Source organism: Siphateles boraxobius, unplaced genomic scaffold (assembly GCF_051911475.1).
Source record: "Siphateles boraxobius isolate OS27281-9 unplaced genomic scaffold, OSU_SipBor_1 5, whole genome shotgun sequence".
In the NCBI taxonomy this organism is placed as follows: domain Eukaryota; kingdom Metazoa; phylum Chordata; class Actinopteri; order Cypriniformes; family Leuciscidae; genus Siphateles; species Siphateles boraxobius.
In genome coordinates, this window is record NW_027509141.1 from 21,881,934 (window position 1) to 21,907,827 (window position 25,894).

Below are 25,894 nucleotides of genomic sequence, written 5' to 3' on the forward strand. Positions count from 1 at the left end.
TTTTGCCATTTTAATAATTGTACCAATGAGAATAAATAAAATACATCTGTTATATCACCTTTTCTCAAATTTCAGTTCAGTTCATCTTTAAAAGTATATACATTAAAATGTTAAGTTATCTTACTTACTATGTCAAGTTATAAACCACAAAGAGTAGTGCTACATAATGATATGACTATGTTAAACATTTTTTACAACCTAGTAGTGAATTTGTTTGAGATTACAAATATATTTGTATCAGCCACGCCTCTCGTACCGTAACGTTCTCCTCTGTGACACTCCAAGTAAGGACCCCAGTCCTCTCTGGGTGAACAGGCTGATTTGATACGCTGTACAACAAGATACAAGAGAGTGCATGACTAAAGAATACAATTCACCACTGATATACTATGCATGTTAATATCTTAATGCCAACAGATAAAAATGTGAACATTCTGCTTTACCTGCCAGGGGCCTCCGCTAGCTTTGTACAGATTCCAGGTTGCAAGAATAGGAATCCAAATGAGGCAAAATGCAGTAATACACCAGCCCAGGGAAATGCCCCAATCTGGGTATGCAACTGAACCATATGTGGGGGACGTAAAAGTATACAAGGACCATACAAGAATAATCTGCATTAAAAGCAACAAAACGTTATTTCAAAAACAACATCATCATTGAGTACAATTTTATATAGGTGTGTGTGTGTGTGTGTGTGTGTGTGTGTGTGTGTGTGTGTGTGTGTGTGTGTGTGTGTGTGTGTGTGTGTGTGTGTGTGTGTGTGTGTGTGTGTGTGTGTGTGTGTGTGTGTGTGTGTGTCTTTAAAAAATATGAATATAAACATAAGTATATATGTTAAAAAATCATCTACTTACAGAAAGAACCACTGGGGTGATAAAGAACCAGCAAGCTCTCCACCATATCCAGAAGAGGGAGCTCTTGGTCCCAATCATCATCTCAATGTCCTTGATGAAACGATTACCACCTGAAAATGTATCTCATGAATTTTAGAAAAGGGCAGAACAATAATTGAAGAATAATATAACATATTACAAAAATATACTTACCGTAAAGGATGGATAAACCCAAGACCTCCAGTAATCCAGCAACCAGGAGAATCCATCCAGCACCAAATGTGTCAATTAAATTCACCCAGTATATTCCTGCCTTTCAAAACATAGATTTGAAAAGTACAATTGGTTTCATTTTGTACAAGTGAGTTGGAAAGACTCTCTGTACCTTCAACCTAATCAGTGCTGTTCAGAACAGTTTGCCTACCCCAGTGACACACGGCAAGCCAAGCAGAAAAAGAACAATGCAGACCGTTGTCGTAACAAGTCCCCGTTTGGACTTCAGAACCTTGGGATAGGCATCTTGAAAGCAAGTGGTGATAACCTCTGTAGACAGATCATGATTATAATCAAATATTTGAGTACTGATTTAAAAAAAAAATTTTTTTATTATAGATCTATTCTTTACCTATTCCTGCAAACTGGGAATCCAAGCCAAGGGTAATAAGCATGATGAAGAACAAGATTGACCACAGGGGTGATATGGGCAGCTTAGAGAGGGCATCAGGGTACGCAATGAAGGCCAATCCGAAACCTAAAACACAAATTGCAACTTAGCTTCTTGCTAAAACTGTTTTAATTGTAACATGCTGAAAGATGATAAAGAACCTTTCTATGGAAGCTTGTTTCTGCCACTGAATAAAAAATAAAAAAGGTAATTGCTACTTTTTAGCAACAAATTCTGACTTTTTTCTTGCAATTCTCACGTTTTTCAGAATTGCAAGATATAAATGCGCAATTGCGAGTCATAAAGTCAGAATTTGCAGCAGTAAAAAAAAAGTTTTCATCTTGCAATTACATTTTGTATTTTTTTATTCCATGGCAAATACCATAGCTTTCAGTCAACAGTTCTTAAAAGAACCATTTTTTTCGTAGTGTGAAGAACATTTTATAAGCTAAAGAACCTTTTTAATTTTTAAGAGTGTATAGTGTTATTTATTTATTTTTTGGTTGGCTTACACGACAAATTACTCATTTTATTATTTGCTTTGTATTAAAAATTGTTCTGCAAATACACACCTTTGATTACTTGTTTTTGACTTAGAATTAAAAACAACACCACATTTACATTTCTGATCTCACCTGCATTTGCAACTTCTGACACTGGTTTCTGATAGACATGCGCCATGTGCCCTAGGATAGAAAAGATGGCGAAGCCAGCAAAGATGCTGGTGCCACAGTTTGTAACACACACAATGATGGAGTCTTGGTAGCAGTTGTTGTAAAACTTATTGTAAGAGGACAGAGCCATCAAACCACCCCAAGCAATGGAGAGAGAAAAGAAGATCTGAGTAGCTGCATCCTTCCAAACCTATGATAAAAACAGCCAACGTTAACTGTATGATTTACAGTATGTGTATTCCGGTACGGTTAGACCAATGTGTTTCGATCTTTACACACCTCAGCATCAGCCAGTTTGGTGAGATTGGACTTTGAACCGATATAGAACTCGATGCCGTCTTTCGCTCCCTCCAGAGTTGCACCACGAATTAACAAGATTATAAGGACGAGGTAAGGGAAAGTTGCTGTGAAATACACCACCTGAAACATAACATTTATGTTCAATTGAATTTAATTGCCGTCTTAATGTTATTTATTGTACAGATACTTAATGTTAATGTTTCTAGGGTGAAACGCTAACCTTCCCAGAGGACTTGATGCCTTTGAAGAGAGCTGCTCCGACTAATATCCAGGAGAGCAGTAGGCAGAGGGCCAGTTGCCACACCACTGGCCCCGTCTCATTCATACTGCTAGTGCGCTGAAGAGCCACCTCACTGAGGACAAATAAAATGTTCAATGCAAAGACACGAAAGAAACACACACAAACCTAACTAAAAAGAGTACAGAGAACACCAGTTGCATACAACGCATGAATGCATGTACTGTGTGTTGTACTCGGCGATCAGGTTGTTTGGAGCAGGGTTATTTTCTAGGTTATAACAGTTTATCAAACATGTAACATCTGCAAGTTTGCCCTCGTGACATGGACTTATTGACTCTATCAATCAAGACTAATGATTAAAACATGCTGAGGTTTAGATCATTTATTTGAATTATTTCAATGTTAGTTATTAGACATCTTTAGTTGTTTTTTAGTTTTTTTTTAAAGAATGTTCATGCTCACCAAGGATGCTTTTATTTGATAAAAAGTACAGTAAAAACAGTAGTATTGTGAAAATGTTTTCAGCAGCTGTTACTCCAGTCTTCACACGATCCTTCAAAAATCATTCTGATTTGGTGCTCAGGAAAACATTTCTTCTTCTTCTTATTAACAATGTTATAAAAACAGCTGCTTGATGTTTTTGTGGAAACCATGGTATATATCTAAATCTTTAACAGTATTGTACAGTTACCGTTACCATTAACATTATACAATTATACAAATATTATAAATGATTCTAAAATCAGATAAATGTGTTGGGTGGTGTTAGGTTTAAACCAAACATTTTACACTTTTTACACTTACACTTTTGTATTTGTGGCTATCATCTTACAATTACTGCCTTGTAAACATCAAAAGGCAGGATAAACCAGCTAAACTTCCTGTTTCAACAGGAAATACTTCAGAACAGGAGAGAAACTACACTCGGCAAGTCTTTAGTGGTGTGCCAACCGAACTGACACAACCTAAAACAATAAGTTAGTCAAAAATGTAGGATCTTTTTTGAGATATTAAACATGTCTGTGTTTAATCCAAGAACTTGGGAAGAAATGAAAACCGTGCCAACAAACTCTGGTTTCACTGACAAGCAGGTATTGTATAAAAACAAATGTCAACTTACTCCCAGTATTTCTCGCTGAGGCTCTGGCCTGCTGAGAATTCATCCTGGCAGGTTTGATTCTCAGCAGTCACATTCAGTGCTGCAGCAGAAACATTGTAGGTTGTTGAAATACAACATAAGGTATAAACAACAATTTACTGCACTATTATTCGATGGTACAGTATCTTGATAAATAAATACTTTGAACATGCGAGACAGTAGTTAGATCTAGTTATGGTTATAAATTCTTATCTTTAAGCACAGAGTGTAGGGAAGTTCACATCAGAGAAATTTGTCACAGGGTAAAGTGCGAAAAGCCCATATCCCTTAAAAAGCCAGTTCATCTGGAAAAATCCAAATACTTTCATTATCTAAGCAAAAAGTCATGGTATGTCTGACACAGCAAATTGGCCTCTTTATAAGAGAAGCAGTATAACAAACCTGTTGAGCTGCAGTTCTTCACACTCCAGGGGAGAGGATATTGAAAAGATGCAAACAGGTAGTAGATACTGTATGCAATGATCACATTATAGTAGATTGCCACAAAAGTGCTAACCAGCATCATTGTGATGCCAACACCTACAAAAGATCACATGAAAAGATACGTTTAAGGTATAAATTAAACATTTGAATCCATTTGTTTAAATAAGCATGAACTTGATTTGCACATGTTGGGTTTTTCAGTGTCTGCAATCCTCCTTAAACATTAATGTAAAAGTCCTGAGGGCATTTGTAAGTATGCAATCTGCATGTTAACTGTGTCAGCAAAGTATTTGTCCTTTGTATGTCTCAAGGTTGGTTTAATAGATGTACAAATTAGCCCTGAGGCATTTACCACATTAGTGGACCTCAAAATATGGTAAAAGTCCACCTAAATCCTTGGTGCATGTCTAAGAAACCACCTCTGCACTTTCTAGATCTACCAACGTTAAAGGGATAGTTCACCCAAAAATGAAAATTCTGTCATCATTTCCAAGATATTTTGAAGAATATGGGTAACCAAACAGTTGATGGGCCCCATTGACCTCCATAGCATGGAGGGGAAAAAAATACTATGCGTAGTCATATGTACCACTAAATCCCAAATGATCCCACACAGTAGACCGAAACGATACTGTCGGTGCCTCCTCGAAAAAATCTGAGCGGCTTGCCAATTCTGCAGTTGATCTGCTGCACTGTAGCACTCGACATTCTAACATTTGCCTGCGTGCCAAATGATGAAAAAAAAAAGAACGTTACGCTGCGCGGACCCGAACAATACAACCGTGTCTTGAACCGTGACAAGTGAATTAAACAGTTTGGATTTTTTTCATGAAAAAAAAGTAGTTTGTGTTTTATATTGTGTAGGTCTTTGGCTAACCGGCAAACTCACGTTTTTACTGTCTTACTGAAATAGTTCTGCTAAGCAGTTGTTTACCTAAGATGGTGTCTTTTAATGCAGATTGTCTGTTGTTCTTACAACTTTGAGTAAAGATAAAGGATTGAGCAAGATTTGTTTTACACACTTTAATGTTACATCAATCATTTACATAAGTGCTTGGCGAACATACAGTATGCACTGTTATTGATAAAGTTCCCACATGTTCACCGCAATAAATTAGAAATATACACATCGGTTTGTTGATGAACATACACTTGTTAATGCTGATGGTGAGGAATTACAGTTGCAACATCTGTACTTAAAATGGCATATCACTGAGAAATGTCCTGCTCAAGTCGTCCTTGTGACTCTATCGTTACTGTCTTTACAGTGTATACGCTTATTTCACGCAGCCGTTATTTTGAAATAGAGAGCGAGGCTCCGGTGGGAAGAACCCCGGAGGTAAAGATAAACAACAATGCCTTGGACTACCAACCTGAAGCTGCCGCCGCGATTTACACTATTGGATGTTAATATCCAATATAGGATATGTACTAGATATAGTTCATTCCTGCTTCTTTTTTTACTTTCTGAAAAAAAAATTATAAATGATTTTCACTGTATATAGTCTAAAGTATGAAAGAAATCTATGTACATTTTTAGAATAACTAATTTCTACATTAAACACAACAATACGCCATCATCGCATTCAAGACTCTCCTATGATTAAAGGCGACACTTCCGATTTTCTTCCCACCGGAGCCTCGCATTCGATTTCAAAATAACGGCTGCATGAAATAAGCGTATACAATCTCTAAGGATTGAGGAAGCCTCCGGAGCTAAAGTTCAGTCATGGTTATGGACACGTGCTGTACGCAGTAGACCAATCACAACAGACTGGACCATCTGGCCAATCAGAGCAGAATAGGCTCTCGGAAAGGAGGGATTTAGAGAGACTGACAAGTCATTTGAGAATGCATGCACCTTTGATGCATGTAAACCAGTTTTAGGACACCTCCAACACAAAATTAGGAACAAGTAGCATAATAGGGGCACTTTAAGTGCTCATTATGTTACCTTGCAGTATAGGCACAGCTTTCCACACATTGATTGGGCCTTGGCTGCAGAACTGTCCAAAAGAGCTCTCCATAAAGAACAAGGGAAGGCCAGCAACAGCTAACATGATAGCGTAGGGGATGAGGAAAGCCCCTAGAAATGTAAAGGAGATGCAGTATTCAAAAACAGAGAGAAATATAAGAGACATTTGTGTCTATCTATCTATCTATCTATCTATTGAAAAATCTATCTTTTAAACTCACTAAACTAAAACTTAAAACTATTTAAAACTTAAAACCTGTAAACTTCAAACTTTAAAACTTAAAGCTGTTAAAACTACTTCAAATTTTCTGGTCTAGCTTTCTCAAGCCAACTTCAAAGATTGTTTACGAACTTTATTCATCTAGTTTAATTTATCATGGACTGATTGTGTAAATTCTTTTCAAAAGTTACTTACCTCCCCCATGTTTGTAAGCCAAGTAGGGAAATCTCCACACATTTCCAAGACCAACTGCATAGCCGATCATAGAGAGCATGTACTCTCGTTTGTTACTCCAGTTTCCTCTGTCAGTGTTCTCATCTTCCTGCCCAACATGAGGATCTGGGTTGTTGGACCCATCTTTATCCTGCAATAAAAAAATTACAAAATAAAGAAATAAAAAAATTATATATATATATATATATATATATATATATATATATATATATACTAATTTATATAAACTCATTGCTACATCACATCAAAAAAAATTCTTCATTTGTTCATGCTTTACAATTTTAAAATTTGCTATTGTTATTATCAAAACATTCTAATAAATACATACCTTCTCGACTGCAACTGAGTTTTTGAAAAATACTCCTGTAATGTTGTTCAAGTCGTATTTCCTCATTCTTCATCAGTCTCAAGAGCGGCAGCTTAAGTGATAGATACACCTGACTGCCTGAACTTGAGGAAAAACTGTACCTACATGGTCGTCTTATATAGGTGACATACACCCCTCCCCACTTACTTATAACATGACAAAACATCACACGTGGTGTGTTCATCACAGTTCAGCACACATTACTGATTATAATCTCGTCTGACGGAAATATTGAACTTTAAATCAATATTTTACATTTTATCAGGATTTATTAATAAAGTTGTTTGGAAGAGTTAAATATTCTTGAGTTTTTAAATATATATATATTGTATATGTAGAATATCATACAGTGTAAGTACAGAATGTTTGCTCTTTTTTACATAAGAACTGGGCTAATTTTGTCACGTAGAGTCAAGTAAGAGTCAAAATAAACTACTAATGACTGTAAACCAAGGCCTCTGATACACTTACTCCCTCAGAAAGGGGGCTTCACAGTCGTCCTGTTATAACAGCATGAACGTCAACTGTTCATGATTCAACAAGAAAATAAGCATGAGGTTTAGATATGTATGACATATTCATATTTTTTCAGTGAGATCACTTCTATGAAATTTTGTTAGTAAACATTTAGGGAAGGCTGAGCTATTCAGGGAATGTCAGGGAAGCAGGATTGGCTTTATTAATATCAAACATGCTTTTGTGTGGTTTTACAGAGCAATACACTGTAAAAAATGATACGATCAATAAGTTATTATATGTTTTTATATTGTTTTAACTCATCAAAATAAACAATTTTCAAAAAAAAATTATAAGTTATACAAGATTCAACTATTTTTTTTAAGTCAGTTCAATGTGATTTAAGTTGAAATTACTTAAATATCCAAGTTTATTGTACTTAAAAATTTAAGACAGCTACTTTTATTCCATATAAGTAAACTTTGTGTTTGATGGTTTTGTTTTGATTGTGTGCCAATCCTTAAATTTAGAAGAAAATGTATCATAAAGCACAAGAAAAGATTCCGGGAATTAAATGAAACCACTTCCCTGTTTTTTTTTTTATGTTTTTTTTTTAACCATGTTAAAGTGCAGATTCCAAAAGCATTATTGACATTCCACAGACCCTCAATGGCTGGACACTGAGGGATGGAGAGCAAACATAAGATCTTTGTATCAAGCCTGAAAAGAGAGCACAACCCTGAAATAATCAGGCAACTTATTAACTCAACACCCTCAACATTTCTACAGGTTTGAACACCTCACCACCTTTATTTAAGCCGTATAACACACTGTCATTTTGTTAAGCGTCAGATTATAGTATGGTTTGCTGATTTGTGAACGATTTGTGAGTTAGGTCATGCGTTGTCTGCCGCAGCATGATGTTATTGTCCAGAAGTGTTTTGACTGTCATTAAAGTGCTTATCAGGCAGTTAAAAGAAACAAACACCCCCCTTAAAAGACTTTGCCTGTTTCAGATGAAACATGTTATCATTTTCTATTAGTTAAAATAGTCACTGCAATGAGAGTGAGCACCTAAAAAAGTGCCTGGGGTCAGAAGGGCATTAATATATATTAGTTTTACAAATCAGTTCATTTGACAAATGTGCTGTAATTTCAAGTGTTCAGGGAGCTGTGCAAGGTAATCTCATGTTTTTTAAAAGTTTTAGTTTAAAAATCTATCTCTAACAAGTCATTGGTTGTCAAAGTTAGACAGTATCTTGCTGTTGAGTTTCAAATGTGCAGTAACTTTGATAAAAAGATAGAAAGCTATAATCCAAAAATAGTGTATTTTTGTAGGGTTTTGGGCTTATGGAAGTATAAATATAACGGTACAAATGAAGACTGTGAGTCACCTGAATACATCACAATCGAACTGGTGAGGGATTGCATACTCCCTATTACGCAATATGATGTCATTGTCCTATTGTCACAAACACATGGTGACTCAAACAACTCAACATCATTAAGCTCACTACATTCTCAAATGTGCGTAATGTGACAATAATTCCCAATGACCTGCAGGCTAGTAACACATGACTTGCAAATTGAATTAATATGTGACTAATTTATGGCATAAAGTACAAAAGCCACATTCTCCTGTCAGTTTTCATTGAATGTTACTTCCTTGATTCGGCCAAAATTTGTCTAAATGTTCTGCAAGCAGGAGTACTCCATCAAAATTTCAAAGAGGTGTCAATATAATTAAGATTAATAGCAATACATTTATATTTAGAAATTAATAAGAAAAAAAATCTATCAAATGAATGTTGAACTGAATGGTGTCTTAAGGGTAAGGTGTGTTATAGTCTATGACATCAGTAACAGACAAAGTAAATTAGCAGTTTGTGAGCTGCAATTTATTCAACAGAAATATTAGGCCAATTTAGATATTACGATATGAAAGTTGGTACAGAGAACTGGTGAAATACGATTTGTTTGCATACGGATTAAACTCACATCAAAGCATTTAAAACATCATAATATGTTTTATTGAGCCACACGAGAGGTCTGAAAGCATGTTTAAACACCAGGACCTCAGTCATTTTTTAAATTTCACATGCAATATATTTGCTCTTAAAACAACAATTTAAAGTTTTTTCTTTCCCCTGTTTCAAATGTGAATAGTGGAGAGATTACTGATTTAAAAGGTTTTTCTTTACTTTTCTTATGATGATATATCAGATAACACATTATAGAACAAGTCAGATAGATGTAGTCAAGTAATATGTTTCTGTTCTCAGATATGTTCTTCTGTTTCACGTGTAGAATAAATACTCACAGTATTGTTCAAGCCTTTCCTGAAGAGACATGAATCCAGGTTGCACAAACCTAAAGTTAATCAAATGTGCATCAAGCAAAATAGCAAACTGTAATGTTGATTTTAGCGCTGCCAATAGTGTTATCTAACCAAAAGAAAAGCATATTAGAATGGCAATGTGGCTTTTGATTGGCTTCACATACCTTTACAACGGATCTCCACTTTCTATCTAAATCTCTCAATTTCCTTTTTTCCCCCATTTCTGTGTTTGTACCTCTCTCTAAAGTCAACAGGAAATTAGATTCCTCTCATACAAAATCCCAAGGCACTCTAACTTTCCCTACTATAAAAAATGTACATCAGTGCTATGTTATGCCACTTTGAGATAATAATGTTGGAGGGGAAAAAAAGAGCCCCCTGCTGATTGGTCAGTGCCATTACACAGCGATATCAGAGGCCAGACGAAGGCACAGGGCAGCTTCAGAGGGCATTTCTCCAGGACTGATCTCATTTCCTTCCAGCCTTAAGACTTTCAGCTTGGAGAAGTTCATAACATCCACCACACTGCAGAAACTGCCCAATGAGAACTCTGAAACAAAAGAAAAACAATCAAGTTTTATTTAAAATTTCAACATTTCTGTCATGGGAACAGTCATTAGAAAATAGATAAGACTGTTACACTCCTACATGGCAAGGAATAATTTTCTTAATCAGTATTTTTTTTATTAAATCAAAGTCTAGCCTTAAAGGTGCATAGCGCAAGTGTCTGAGTTTTTGCAGAACTATTCCCCCCTCTGGCAACAAGCGAAACTGCAACCAGAGTGTGTTTTCTTTGTCTTCCGTGGAGTTTGCCTCGGGATTTTGAACGGACTACAAGCTGGTCTCTTTGAATCCATCTTCTACTTTTGTCTCGCGAGTTGTCTTCGCTGATACGGAGAATTGCGGCGAATACACAAACCTGCCAGACATAGCCAGGTGAGCGTGAACGCGCATGACGTCACGCCCAGTCTCAAATTCCGACCCGAATCCCTCTTATTTATTTTACTGTACAGGATTATAGAGGCAATCACAGTGATCAGAGAAGGGCTCATTCAGCCCATCAGGCAATTTTTTATGCATGTATGGGTTAGAAAAATGGATATTTTTAACATGAACTGTTGTGCAATGCACCTTTAAAAATATCTAACATCCTTAAATAGCCTAAGTTACATTTGCACAAGAAAAATAACTAATTTCAGAGAATATATAATTTTAAGTAATTACTTATTTATTGTATTTTTTTTTTATTATTCATAAAATTGCCCTAATATATCGAAGTCGAAATATATATATATATATATATATATATATATATATATATATATATATATATATATATATATATATATATATATATATATAACTCGCTAAAAAAGTTGTGAAAACGACTAAAACCGCTGTATTCTGCTGCCAGGCCATTAGATGGTGATGAAACACTATAGACTGAACACGTAATATGCATGTGCATGACGTCATCGTCTTCAGACCGTTTTCAAATACTTGCACTTTGAAACCAGTTTTTTTAAACTTTCCGTTTTCAAGCTCCCAAAATGTCGTTGTCGTGTAAACGAATGGTCAAAACTGGCCATAATGGTGTCGTGTAAACTGCCCCTCAGTCAAAGTTTTTATGTGTTTCATACAGTTTTCATTGTCTGTTTTTCCTGAGTTCTAGTCATCTATTGTCATGGTTTCTAATTAGTCCTCACCTGTTCCCTGTTCTGTTAATCATCATCCTCTGTGTATTTAAGGGTGTGTTTCAATCAGCTCCATCAGTTAAGTAGTCAGGGCACTAATCAGGGAGTCAGCTATTATAAGGGCTGTCGCAATCACAAAATCCTTTCACTGCACTGGAACGTTCGCTCCCTAAAAAATCCTAAAATGCACTCTCCTGTTCGAACTCGTTCATCAAAATGAACAAATCTTTTTTCGAGTCATTTCGTTCATTTTGTTCGTTGAATGAATGAAATGACTCAAAAAAAGATTTGTTCATTTTGATGAACGAGTTCGAACAGGAGAATCACGAACCCGCATCACAGAACAGAGCAAGGCGAGCATTTGTGCTTATAAAACTTAAATTTTTTATTTTATTTTTGAAATGACCGATCGTTTCGCAAGATAAGAACCTTATGCATCGTCTGGTATCGTTTAAAGCCATTTGAAGCTGCACTGAAACTGTCATTTGGACCTTGAACAGTTTGGTACCCAGTGAAGTCCATTATATGGAGAAAAATCCTAGAATGTTTTCATCAAAAACCTTAATTTCTTTTCGACTGAAGAAAGGATGGATTGTACATTCCATTACATGGATTGTAGTGTTGTAGTTCCCAGAGTTTATTAAAAAATTATATCGCATCGTCTTTGGATTATCTATACAAGCCTTTCCTTACAAAAGGTTAGTCCAGTCATGAAATATGATCCAATTATATTTAATTTAAAAAATAAAACAACAGTAATTCTAACAAATAAGGCTTTGATCTGACCTTTGATCTGATTGGCCTGAAGATAGAGATGTTCCAGACTAGTACTAACAACCGGAATGCTCTCCAACTTGTTGAAGGACAAATCCAGCTCCACCAGACCGCTGTTGTTAAAGGTGTTTTGGGGGATGCCTTTGTTTGTGAGCTCATTGTGAGAAATACGGACGTACTGCAGGTTGGTGAACTGGCTGAGGAAGTTCACTGGAATTGCTTCGATAGAGTTGGACTCTAGGTAGAGCTGGTGGAGCATCTCAGGAAGACCATTTGGAACCTTCTTGAGCTGGTTACTGCTCACATCCAGCAGAGTTAACGACTTCAGACCTTTCAGGCCACCACCAATATCCTGGAGGCCATTGTTATGGAGCAAAAGTATGGTCAAATTCTCCATGCCCTCAAAAGCGTTGGGGGGCAACTTGGCAATTTTATTGTGATTAAGACGGAGGTCACGTAGTGAGCGAGGTAAGTTGGACGGCACCTCGGTTAGGTTGTTGCTGTTCAGGTACAGGCGATCCAAGTTCGCCAGTTTAGCAAACGCTTGCTTGCCCACAGAGTTAATATGGTTCTCATGCAACATAACCCACACAAGGTTGGTGGCATTTCCAAAAGCATTATCTGGGACAGAGGTGATCTGATTGTGCTGTAGGTACACATACTTCATACGGGATGGGATGTAGGGCATTTGCTTAATGTTGCGGTTGTCGCAGTACATGGCAATTGGGAAGGTTGGAGGACAGTCGCACTCCTCGGGACATTCTCCCCCGGTGTTGTCGGCCTGCAGAGAGGCGTAACCACGGCTGTGCAGAGAAGAAAGCCATTGGAAGGGATCTCTGTCCTGAGCCAACGTGAACTTCAGGAGTCCCAACAGCAAGAGAGCGACTAGCCGCATTGTCACAGAAACAAGAGACTCGACGGCTGCATAGAGAAAGAACATTTTAATATTTGTAGGATTCAATAAAATGATTACATACTTAATAGCTGGCAACCCCAATTGTGAAACCAGCTACAGATGGATTGCTGGTCTTTGCTGGTTCCAGCTGGCCACCCAGCCCAGATGAGCTGATAGTCAGCTGGTTTAGCTGGGTGCTCTGCTGAGAAAAAAAAACAGTTATAGCTGGACTTCCAGCTTATAGTCTGGCTAGTTTAAAAGGAGTTTAGGGCATTCTCTGACCAGCTTAACCAGCAAATAGACCAGATTGGCCATAAACAGCCGAATACCGTTTTGCCAGGATTAGATTTGCCAGGATTTAAAACAGCTAAGGCAAAGACTGATCCACTTAGACTGATTTAAACAATTCTTTTCACCAGGGTGACTAGCTTGGCTTCCGGATTGTCTACAGTAGCTGACAAGTGACGAAAATCCATCTAAAACTAAAAAACAGATTAGACTTAATGACCGAAACCCCTATAAAAGCAGAAAATTAGTTTAGGCTTCTTTAAAACGGTTTTGCAGCAGGGAAAGTTTTTGAGATAAAAAAAAAGAAAACATGGTTTAAATTAGGGAACAATTAACTACGACTTTTGCCTCAATAAACTCCTAATTACTGTTTATTAATAGTTAATAAGGTAGTTCTTAAGTTTAGGTATTGGGTAGGATTAAGGGATGTTTAATATGGTCATGCAGAATAAAGCAATAATATGTGCTTTATAAGTGATAATAAATAGCCAATATCATTGTAACATGCATGCTAAGCAACTACTTAATAGTGACAATTGAAAACTTAACTAAAGTGTTACCGAAAATGTAGATAAAAAGAAGATACAGAAAGTATTGCACCCCAGACAAAAATGGTTAATTGTGCATGATAAACCTGAAGAATAGTGGCTATACTACACAAAATGTGATAAAATAGTGAGGTCACTTGTGAAGGAGAAATGAAAATCATGAGAACAACAACATTTAAATCTATTCCGCAAAGAACACACTCAAGAACAAACAGCAACACACAACCTGAATTAAGCTACTGTGAGCTTATTCCACTCAGTACCAAATCCAAAGAGGAAAATTTCAACAAGTCTCCATTGATGCAGAGATGCAAAATAAGACAAGAAAAAAAAAAACTAAATAAATAAATCTTGCACTAACATGTTGGCAATAGCAAACAGCATCACACCTACCTGATCAACAAAGGCACTGCCTTCTCTTTGTCTCACTGTGAGTCCCTGTAGCAATATGGAATGACTTTGGCAAAGATTGCAAATACCCCTTCTCCCCTACAAGATTTTTTGCCTCCACCCTCCGAAGCCCCCTCTCAAACCCTGTCCAATTACAAAAGACTTGCCTTTCACCATCCCAAGTCCATTTTTTTTCACCAGTTTTGAGTGGCTGGTCTCGATCACTCCCAGCTGTGGAACATATTAGGGACATCTGCTTCTGCACACATCAAGCTTTTCTCATTAAGGAGAATGCGGCCCTCACTTCGAGACTGACCAAACTATCAACAGTGCATGAGGGAGCTGTATACAACTCTCGAGACTCTTTCTACCTCTGAGCCGCCCAAGAGGCACAACATACATTTTCACTTCAGATTAAAAAAAGAAACATGTTCATCACATTTTCCTCAGATGCAGGCTTACTGACTCAAGTTATTTACCAGAAAAGAAGTGGCCATGCTAACATTGCGGCAAATATTAAACATTCATCTGCCATTCGATCTCCTGTGTGTTTCATATCTTTTTGTGTTTCATATCTCCAGGCCCTCATCCTGAGGAATGTCAGGTCCCCCATCTCTTGAGAGGCCTCTCTTTTTGTGGTCTTTGATGGCTGGTTGCAGCCAGCTGTTTATTGGTAAGTAAGTAGATCTGTGGCGTGCTAGAGGTGCTGTGCTTTGGCCTCAATGCAAGACACAAAGCCAGACAGCTTCAGGCCTGAATATACAATCACAGCCACAGGTCTTGAGGGATTCTCGATTTTTATTTACTGTTTGAAGGGATGGAGACCGTGAAACACCATAGGTGTGGAAAGGTAGTGAGAATTGTAGATGTTTTGGGTAGTTCTCGTATAGCTAGTTTGGTTTACCAATGAGACAAAACATTTTCAAAATCATTGTCAACCTTCCAAATGCAGTTTTAAAGTTACTGGAGTAAGTGGTTGTAACTGAATTTAGTGTAATACTAATAAGGGATGATATTAACACTTTATTTTACAGTTTCCCTGTTACACATCTTACATGTACTAAAAGTACTATAGTACTGTAATCTATGCATAATTACAGGCCTAAATCAAACCCTAAGTATATAATAAGTACATGTTGTTAATTAAAATTACTCAGTACTTATTTGTATAAGTATACTGTAACAAGGGCACCTTAAAATAAAGTCTAACCAGTGATTATTACTAAATTCATCATTGCATTAAGTATATTTGTATACATGACATACAAGATCCAATTATTATGACATTAAAGTATATCTTAGTGTCCATACTGCTTGTCAAATTCAATCAGCAGTGGAATTTTTCAAAGGCTGTAGAATTAATTAAAACATTACATATAATAATGTACTTAAGTCCTACTTAAGTCTGTCAAAAACAAATTCCTTAAAATTACTAATTGCATTTAATCTGATTTTAAAATATAATACATTTTTATTTAATTGCAATTAACATGCAAGTGCCTGAAAACATTACATTCAGTTCGCACTTAAGTAGTATTTGTCTAATTATGTTATTGAGAAAAATATTATTGATCTGCCAGCATTGACACCATTGTATGAAAACTGAACTGAGCTGGACGATGACATCACTGTTTTCTCCAGAGCTGCTATAGATAAATGAACTAAATGAATAACATATGATCTTTACAATGGAAATGAATCATCACTGTACTTACTTAAACTGGATAATGACTTTCTTTTGCTGTAAAACAAACTCTGTTGCATTAATTTCCTGTTATCACAGTAAAGCTGCTTTGAAACAAATTTGTATTTTAAAAAGGGCTACATATAAATAAAGGTGACTTGACTATTATTTGTCTAATAAGTACTCTTTTTAAAAGTATAATAAAGTGTTCTTCATTTTTACAAGGATGTCAAATCCACCTCAGTAAATTGCTTGACTTGGGTTTGTTTAGTAAGTAGATCAGCGAGCTAATCACCTATAAAAACAACTTTAGCTAGCCACTTTTAGCATGAATTGTGACAGAAAATTGAAGATCTATACAATGAAACAGCATAGGATTCTTCACCCCCCCAGTATCCCTTCAGTCCATACATTATTCGGATGCATGTACAGATGATTCGTTCCCTATAGTCCAGTAAAATACTAATCATACCTTAGCTGCACGTAGCCTTGGTGTCTCTAAAAAGCCTCAGGTCCAAAAACCAGAATGCACAGGGTCTGATCCCAGAGGAAGGTGAACTCAGCATCAGGAAGCACTTTACATTCCTGCCATCCCTGTCCCTGCTCCTGCTGATCTCTCTCCAGCCGTGACTTAGCCTCTTTGAACTTTAGGCTGATATGTGATTTGTGTTTCAGCACACAGAGGTCAGACTACAGAGGTGACCTGAATCTCTCTGAGACGTGCTTTCTTACATTATCTTGAGTGATGACCTCTGTGTTTAAATGAAGACTGAAACTATGGTCACACTTTAGTTTGGGAAACACATATTCACTATTAAATAAGACTTTTGCCTCAATAAACTCCAAATTTACTTATTAATAGTTAGTGAGGTAGTTGTTAAGTTTAGGTATTGGCTAGAATTAAGGGATGTAGAATATGGTCATGCAGAATAAGGCAATAGTGTGCTGTATAAGTACTAATAAACAGTCAATATGCTAGTAATATTCAAGCTAATAAGCAACTAGTGAGAATTGTTCCTCAAACTGAAGTGTTACCGAAACTATTAGTGATCTTCAAGTATAGCAAGTTATTCCGCTAGAATTTTGACCATATACTGTATAGATGTCTGATTCCAATGTCTACAGTTCTAAGTCCAAAAATGAATATTGTCATCATTTACTCATGCATTTGTTGTCCAAAAGCTGTATGACATACCTTCCGTTGAACATAAAGATGTTAGAACATAACTATTTGAAGAAAATGTCTCAATGTGCATGTTTTTTTAGTTTTTTGTCCAGAGTTAAAGGGATATTTCACCTAAAAATGAAAATTCTGTCATCATTTACTTGCCCTCATGTTGTTCCAAACCTGTGTGAATTGCAAACAAATTGCAACAAGTAATTAGTGTAAAAAATTATATTTTTACAGGATTTGTTTTTAAACAATAAATATTGACATGAATAAATACTTAAGTATTATTTCACTCTCTGATTAGATTATTATAGTAAAAAATTAATAATATAGTACAATACAAAGGAAAAACATTACACTCTATGGCAACACTTTAGTTTCGGGTCCAATTCTCACTATTAACTAGTTGTTTATCAACATGCATATTACTACGATATTGGCAGTTCCCTTTCGAGAGGTCTCTCCTATTGCGTAAGTAGCTTACGCTATGGGAAAACTCCTTTTCTCGAGAATATTGAAGTCTTTATGTAAAACGCATTGCAGCTGCACAGCTGACAGCAATGAACGAAGGAAGCTCGGTCATTGGCTGTGCTGCGGCAACTTGCTCGAACCAATGACGGGGCGACTCTGAATGCGCGACCAATGAGCGCGCTTCACGCCCGCGCGTGTCAGAGCCCGCCAAGATGGGCGTGGCCAAGAGCTATTTATTGGGCGCCCCGTCATGAGAGTTCTTTAGATTTAATGTCCTTCAGCGAACACCTTCTTCGCTGGATCCTCCGGATTATTGAAGCCTTCGCCGCCGTCGAAAAGCATACCAGCGGGATTGCTACGAGGACGTCGGCACCTTCAGCCGCCTTCGAACGCCATCCTACTGAGCCATCCGGCGTGCCACACACGCAAGTATCTTTACATCTGTTCGCCCCGCGACACTTGTAAAAGAGCAATTTTCTGAGGCGTTGTTTCAAATGCCTTCCTGCGCGTCGTGCAGAGACCTTCTCCCGGACGGGGATCGTCACATCATCTGCGCTCGCTGTCTGGGCCGGGACCACGCAGAAGCTGCTTTGACCAAGGGCGGATGCCCGGAATGTGATGACCTGGGTCTCTCCGCACTGCGGGCTCGCCTCGCCGCTTTGGCCGTGAGCGAGCCCATCACCGCCACCCCTCTGTTTGAGCCGCGCACTAAGAAAAAGCGACGCTCACAGAGGCTTCCTGAACCGGAGCTCAGTGACGTCACGCCGAGCCAGTCTCCGCGTGCTTCACCGCCGCTCTTACCTTCCCCACCGCCGGTTCAGTTCACCCAGCCGGACCCACACCCCTCTAGCAGAGCAGGCCTTGTGACTTTCGGCGCGTCCGAGGACGATGGCGGAATGGATGACAGCTTGTCCATCGACGCTGCATCGGACGACTGGCCGGGCTCCACTCTCGACCCCGCCCCGTCGACGCTAGCTAGCACGAGCGGGGGCTCCACCATGGATACGGAGATTATCCGCGTCCTCTCGAAGGCCGTAGAGGCAGTGGCTCAGTGGTTCATGTAGGTTGTCTACAAACCGAAAGGTTGGTGGTTCAATCCCCGGTTCCACCTGACCAAGTGTTGAGGTGTCCATGAGCAAGACACCTAACCCCAACTGCTCCCGACGAGCTGGGTGGCACCTTGCATGGCTGACACCGCCGTCGGTGTATGAATGTGTGTATGAATGGGTGAATGTGAGGCAAAATATGTAAAGCGCTTTGGTGGCCATTCGGTCTGTGAAAGCGCTATATAAATGCAGTCCATTTACCATTTACCATTTAGCCACAGGAATGAGAAGAGAGAGTGCGTGTCTCGCAAAAGCCGGACCACTCTCTCTGCAAAAGCTCAAACATTACCCAGTCCCCTTACAGGCGGCTGGAAATGTCCATACAGCAGTCAATGGGCCAGTCACAGAGCTCGCTCACCTGCAAACAAACGCCGTTTTTACGGCGACGCACAGAAAACACAAAAAGAGTCTTTTTCTGCCTGTGTCACTAAGGGTTCACATGTCCACCAAGTGTGCATTCCCAGATACTGTCAAAACAGTGCCAAATTCATTCCCAGCTCAGGCTGCGCGCCCCATGAATGTAGATCACGTGCCTACGGTCATGTACGCACCACTACACACAAGCACTGTTAACACAGTTATGAATTCATCCCCAGTAAAAGCGGGAAACATTATAAAAGTGACGCGTGTGCCTATCACTGTTTATGCACCCCCACTTATAAACACTGTCCTTACAGTGTCAAACACAACCCCAGCTCAGGCTGCGAGTTTTACAGACATAGCGCGCGCTGTTGTAAGCACACACGCGCCCATTCACTCAGCTGCTCAGCGCGCACCCGCGCCTCTGAGAGCTACGAGCTCAGGCGATTCGCTGGCCGGGTCCCTACGTCACAGCGGCCCGCCCCTAGCCTGTATTCAGCCCATATCTGTACACGCAGCGGCATGGGAAAACATTCCAGATATGCCGAAATGGGTATTGAATATAGTAAAGCACGGATACTCGCTCCAGTTCGCTCACAGACCACCACGTTTTACGACTGTGGTCGAGACGAAAGTGAGGAAGGAGTGTTCACAGGTTCTACGCACCGAGGTGCGCAAACTAATAGAAAAGTGCGCTGTGGAAACTGTTCCCCCCTCTATGAGCGAGGCAGGTTTTTACAGCCGCTATTTTCTCGTCCCGAAAAAGGATGGTGGTCTCCGCCCCATCCTAGATCTCAGACACCTGAACAAAGCACTAATGATTCGCTCGTTCAGAATGTTAACAACCAAGCATATCCTCGCGCAAGTACGCCCAGGAGATTGGTTTCTCTCAGTGGATCTGAAAGATGCTTACTTTCACATTCCAATAGCGCCTCATCACAGGCCGTTTCTGAGATTCGCTTTCGAGGGACAGTCTTACCAGTACACAGTACTTCCGTTCGGCCTGTCCCTGGCTCCCCGTACATTCACGAAATGTATGGACGCAGCACTTTCCCCCTTGAGACGAAGGGGAGTGCGAATACTGAATTATCTCGACGATTGGCTGGTCCTAGCACAATCAGAGAGTCAGTTAATAACACACAGATCTTGGATTATCAGCCATTTAGAATGCCTGGGTCTAAGAATCAATTTTGCAAAAAGCATACTATCTCCCAGCCAGAGGATTTCTTTCCTGGGAATAGTTCTAGACTCGATGAAAATGACAGCGCGTCTCTCATCAGAGCGCACGCTCACCATCCGGCGCCTTGCAACATCATTCAGGGCGGGCGCGCGCGCCCCCGTCAAGCGGTTTCAGAGGATGCTCGGTCTCATGACCTCAGCATCGGCCGTACTCCAGCTAGGATTGTTGCATATGCGCCCTCTCCAATGCTGGCTCAAGAGCCGCGTCCCTACTCACGCGTGGCGTTCGGGCCACTTTTTAATCAGAGCGAACCACGGCTGTATAAAAGCCCTGACGCACTGGAAAGCCGCCGACTGGTACCAGTCAGGCGTGAGTCTGGGTGTGAACACAAGGAGAAAGATGATAACGACAGATGCCTCCAAAATAGGTTGGGGGGCCCTTTACGAGGGCAGGCCTGTCTCCGGCTTTTGGTCAAACCCGGAGAAGCGCCTACACATAAACTGTCTGGAGATGAAAGCGGTCGCTTTGGCTCTCAGAGCCCTGCTTCCACATCTAAAAAACTAACACGTCCTGGTCCGAACAGACAACATGACGGTAGTGTCGTACATAAATCGCCAGGGTGGACTCAGGTCGAGCTCCATGCATTCAATGGCCAGGAGACTCATTTTATGGTCCCAGCACAACTTGCGCTCGCTGAGAGCAGCGCATGTGCCAGGCGCCCTGAACCAGGGGGCAGACATGCTATCCAGAGACAAGATTCTCCCAGGAGAATGGGCTCTCAACCCGCTGACGATTCAATGGTTATGGAAAACCTTTGGCAAAGCGGAGATCGACCTCTTCGCGTCCAAGGAGAACGCGCACTGCTCTCTTTTCTTCACGAAGAGCACGGACGCGCTCGCCCAGAGCTGGCCGAGCCGCCCCTTATATGCCTTTCCCCCGATTGCGATGCTGCCACAGGTCATCAGTCGGGTCAGAGAGGAGAAAAACGCAGTGCTTCTGATAGCCCCACTCTGGAAGAACCAAACATGGTTTTTAGATCTGATGCAAATGCAATCTGCACCACGGCCGATTCCACTGAGGCCAGACCTCCTCAGTCAGGCCAGCGGGATGATATTTCATCCCCGCCCCGATCTGTGGGCCCTTCATGCATGGCCCCTCAACGGGTTCCCAGGAACCTCACGAGCGGAGCGCTAAAAACCATCGCTGAGGCGCGGGCGCCCTCCACGAGACGCTTATATGCCCAGAAATGGAAAGTGTTCAGTGACTGGTGTAATGCCAAGGGCCTGAACCCTGAGACATGCGAGATTACGAACGTACTCGCTTTTCTACAAGGGCTTCTGGAGGCGGGCCGCACCACCTCCACGCTCAAAGTATATGTGGCGGCTATCACAGCGTCACACAACCCTGTAATGGAACGTCCATTGGGAAGAAACGACCTAATTATTCGTTTCCTAAGGGGCGCTAGGAGGATGAACCCTTAACGCCCCCCCTCAGTGCCGATCTGGGACCTAGCTAATGTCCTAGACGCTATTAAAGGGCCCCCGTTCGAACCACTCCGAACCGTGCACCTTAAACAGCTGCCTAGAATTCGGACCTAACGACTGCAGGGTCGTCCTTAGACCGAAACATGGGTATATTCCTAAAGTGCTCACCACTCCCTTCAGAGCACAGGTTATCTCCCTAACTGCGCTATCGTCTCCAGCAGACGAACACGACGCTAATCTACTCTGCCCCGTTAGGGCTCTCAGAGTGTATTTGGAGCGTTCTGCCCTATTCAGACAGACAGAACAACTGTTTGTATGCTTTGGTGGCCATACGAAAGGTTCAGCCGTTTCAAAGCAGAGAATCTCTCACTGGATAGTTGAGGCTATAGCGCTGGCTTATGAAGCTAAGGGACTTCAATGCCCCTGGGGAGTCAAAGCACACTCCACCAGGAGTGTGGCTTCTTCCTGGGCATGGTCGAGCGGGATACCGATCGAGGATATTTGTGCGGCGGCAGGCTGGGCCTCACCGTCCACATTTATCAGGTTCTACAACCTACAGGTCCCGACATTGCATTCCAATGTACTATCAGCATGATACTAGTTGAACTACGAGTTCGTATCTAGATTATACCATACCATACCGTTTTTATTTATATAGCACATTTAAAAAACAAAAGTTTACAAAGTGCTGAACAAGAAAAAACACTAATATAAAACACATGGAAACACATCAAACAACAAGACTACACAGCTCTCAAGCTGGGTTAAAAGCCAGGGCATACAAGTGTGTCTTAAGACGAGATTTAAAACATTCAATGGTCGGAGATAATTTGACCTGTGATGGTAACTCATTCCACAGTTTGGGTGCTGCTGCTGCAAAAGCACGGTCACCCCTGGTTTTTAACCTGGTTTTTTGAGTGACCAGCCGAAGTTGGTCAGTAGACCTAAGGGATCGTGGGGGGGTATAGACTTGTAAGAGGTCTGAAATATAATGAGGTGCCAACCCATTTAGTGACTTAAAAACAAACAATAAGATTTTAAAATGTATTCTAAAATGGACCGGAAGCCAGTGGAGCGAGGCCAGCACTGGTGTAATGTGTTCATGCTTGCGAGTTCCGGTTAAAAGACGAGCGGCCGAGTTTTGCACTAACTGTAAGCGTGAGAGAGAGGATTGGTCAACGCCAATGTAAAGCGCATTACAGTAGTCTAGCCGTGTTGAAATAAATGCATGAATCACATGTTCAAAGTGCTTACGAGATAAAGCCGGTTTAATTTTAGCTAAAAGCCTCAGATAATAAAAACTGGATTTAACAACATTATTTATCTGTTTATCAAGTTTAAAACCACTATCCATTTTCACACCCAAATTTGTCACTACGGGTTTCGCAAATTGTTGCAGGTAGCCCAGGTCAACAGAAATGTTATCACTGACCCGACTGGGGCCAAACACAATGACCTCAGTTTTATCTTCATTTAAATTTAAAAAGTTTGAAGACATCCAGTCTTTAATATCTTTTAAACACTCTAGTAGAGGTACGAGGGAGTTTTCACCTTTTTTAAGGGGCAGATATATTTGGGAATCGTCCGCATAGAAATGGTAGGAGATGCCATGCTTTCTAATTATGCTTCCGAGGGGAAGGAGATATAATGAAAAGAGAAGTGGTCCAAGAATTGAGCCCTGTGGAACACCGCAAATAAGGGGGGCAGTAGATGAACCAAAGTCCCCAAGCTTTACTGAAAAGCATCTTCCAGACAAATATGACTTAAACCACTGCAAAGCAGTGCCCCTGATACCAACACTGTGCTCTAGACGCGAGATAAGAACTGCGTGGTCCACTGTATCAAATGCGGCGGTGAGGTCTAAAAGCACTAGTATGGCAGAATTACCAGAATCAGTGGTTAATAACAGGTCATTAAAAACTCTTAGAAGTGCAGTCTCAGTGCTATGAAGTGCCTTAAAACCAGATTGAAAAATCTCAAAAATACCATGTACATCTAAGAAAGACTGCAACTGTAAAAGTACAGTCTTCTCTAAAATTTTTGAGATAAAAGGAAGCTTCGAGATAGGTCTGTAATTGGATAAAACCAAGGAATCCAGATTTCTTTTTTTAATCAGGGGTTCCACAACTGCTTCTTTAAAATATGCTGGCACAACACCTGCTGCCAGACTACTATTTATGATTTTTGAAACATTCGGGCCAATTGTCTCCCAGGTTTCCTTAAAGATGCGAGGGGGCACAATATCAGTAGGACAATATGAGGATTTTAGCTGAATGACTATTTTAGTGAGATTTGAAAGTGACACAGGCTCAAACTGGTTGAGAACAGTTGAGCAAGTGCTAACTATGGAAGAATCAAAAGCAGCGGGTAATATATGGGCTCTAATAGTGGCAACCTTGCCTAAAAAGAAGATTAGAAATTTTTCACAGACTTCAGACGAAGCTTCCAGACAGGAGGATTGTGAAGAGTTTAATAAATAATCAATAGTTTTAAAAAGAACACGGGGTTTATTAACGTTTTGTGAGATAATGTCAGAAAAATATCTGTTTTTTTCGGCTTTAGCAATTTTCTGATATTTCCTCAAGCTGTCTTTAAGGACTTCATATGATACATGAAGCTTGTCCTTTTTCCACCTGCGCTCGGCTCTCCTGTACACTCGCCTGGCCTCACGGGTGGCGTCATTGAGCCAAGGCTCAGATTTCGATCTGAGACACCTAACTTCTTGCGGTGCAACAGTATTAAGGATGTCGGCACAGGTGGAAAGGAAGGAAGAAAGTAATTGCTCTGTGTCAAGGTTAGCCAGATAACTATTACCAGACTGAGTTACATTAATAAAAGCAGAAGTAAACTGAGCAGCAGTGGAAGGCTTATAAACCCGACACAGGCGCGTGGAAACAGGCAGGTTGAGATTATGAGAAGGCAGAGTAAGATCAAACAAGACAGGCATGTGATCAGAAAAAGCAGCATCATGAACTTGGATATTAGAAATTGGCAACCCATACGATAAAACAAGATCTAAGGTGTGCCCATATTCATGTGTCGCTCCACTAACATGTTGTGAAAGATTAAAAGCATTAATCATATCTAAAAAGTCTTTGGCAAGTGGGTTTGAAGGACAACAGACATGTATGTTAAGATCCCCAGCAATTAAAATCCTGTCATAATCTGTCATGATCCCAGCCAAAAAATCAGAAAAGTCTCTTATAAAATGTTTGTTGTATTTTGGTGGGCGGTACATTACTTATGTATGTGCTTGTGTCACACTGAGCGCCTTCTAGCCGCTCTGTATTTTTCCCACATATAAAGCTCGCCTCTGCCGGCTAGTGGGATGATAACTTTGCTTTTGAGCTCAGGCACCTGCCTCTGGCTATCATAAGGCGAAGTTCAGCACGCACGGCGTTTTGCATGGTGTTCCCATAGCGTAAGCTACTTACGCAATAGGAGAGACCTCTCGAAAGGGAACGACTCGGTTACTGACGTAACCTAGGTTCCCGGAGAGGAGGGAACGAGTATTGCGTAAGCTGCCGTGCTTGTGCTTGGTTAGTTCGCTTCAGTCGTTTTAACCTAAAGAACTCTCATGACGGGGCGCCCAATAAATAGCTCTTGGCCATGCCCATCTTGGCGGGCTCTGACGCGCGCGGGCGCGAAGCGCGCTCATTGGTCACGCATTCAGAGTCGCCCCGTCATTGGTTCGAGCAAGTTGCCGCAGCACAGCCAATGACCGAGCTTCCTTCGTTCATTGCTGTCAGCTGTGCAGCTGCAATGCGTTTTACATAAAGACTTCAATATTCTCGAGAAAAGGAGTTTTCCCATAGCGTAAGCTACTTATGCAATACTCGTTCCCTCCTCTCAGGGAACCGAGGTTACGTTAGTAACCGAGTCGTTTATTAGTACTTATAGAGCACATATTAATGCTTAAATCTGCATGACCATATTCTACATCCCTTAAAGGGTTAGTTCACCCA

The 25,894-nt window shown here is 40.3% G+C and overlaps 2 protein-coding genes across 5 annotated transcripts in view; both read right to left on the reverse strand.

Moving 5' to 3' along the window:
* Positions 1-92: 92 nt before the first annotated feature.
* On the reverse strand, positions 93-7,205 carry slc6a14 (solute carrier family 6 member 14). 3 transcript variants are annotated; one of them, XM_077203261.1, is made up of 14 exons: positions 7,052-7,205; positions 6,685-6,853; positions 6,249-6,380; positions 4,253-4,390; positions 3,833-3,911; positions 2,692-2,824; positions 2,451-2,591; positions 2,133-2,361; positions 1,459-1,584; positions 1,258-1,376; positions 1,047-1,146; positions 855-964; positions 444-611; positions 93-329 (listed from the first exon to the last, which is right to left on the reverse strand). In XM_077203261.1, the coding sequence occupies exons 1-14, from the start codon at positions 7,115-7,117 to the stop codon at positions 192-194; spliced, it is 1,848 nt and encodes a 615-aa protein (XP_077059376.1). In that variant the 5' UTR covers positions 7,118-7,205; the 3' UTR covers positions 93-191. The 3 variants fall into 3 exon arrangements, 2 of the variants coding, with proteins under 2 accessions (XP_077059376.1, XP_077059377.1); XM_077203262.1 differs by having other exon boundaries at positions 3,833-3,935; XR_013194879.1 differs by having other exon boundaries at positions 257-329; positions 1,047-1,142.
* A 2,217-nt stretch (positions 7,206-9,422) lies between these two features.
* fmoda (fibromodulin a) overlaps positions 9,423-25,894 on the reverse strand; it is a 62,998-nt gene continuing 46,526 nt past the window's right edge. The window contains exons 1-3 of one of the 2 annotated variants that reach the window (XM_077203322.1): positions 14,477-14,605; positions 12,365-13,273; positions 9,423-10,434 (exon numbers count right to left, since the gene is read on the reverse strand). In XM_077203322.1, coding sequence (XP_077059437.1) covers positions 10,283-10,434; positions 12,365-13,247 — 1,035 coding nt within the window. In that variant the 5' untranslated portion in view covers positions 13,248-13,273; positions 14,477-14,605 and the 3' untranslated portion in view covers positions 9,423-10,282. Of the gene's footprint in view, positions 10,435-12,364; positions 13,274-14,476; positions 14,606-25,894 lie in introns of those variants that run through there. The other variant, XM_077203321.1, reaches the window with a different exon arrangement.

Bases quoted from the DNA above. Each gene is read 5' to 3' on its own strand.
- slc6a14 (XM_077203262.1), bottom strand. From the start codon at position 7,117: ATGAGGAAATACGACTTGAACAACATTACAGGAGTATTTTTCAAAAAC. The intron at 1,585-2,132 runs GTGAGATCAGAA...TTTGTGTTTTAG, and splicing joins GTCAGAAGTTGCAAATGCAG to GTTTCGGATTGGCCTTCATT. The intron at 612-854 runs GTAAGTAGATGA...CTTTTAATGCAG, and splicing joins TCACCCCAGTGGTTCTTTCT to ATTATTCTTGTATGGTCCTT.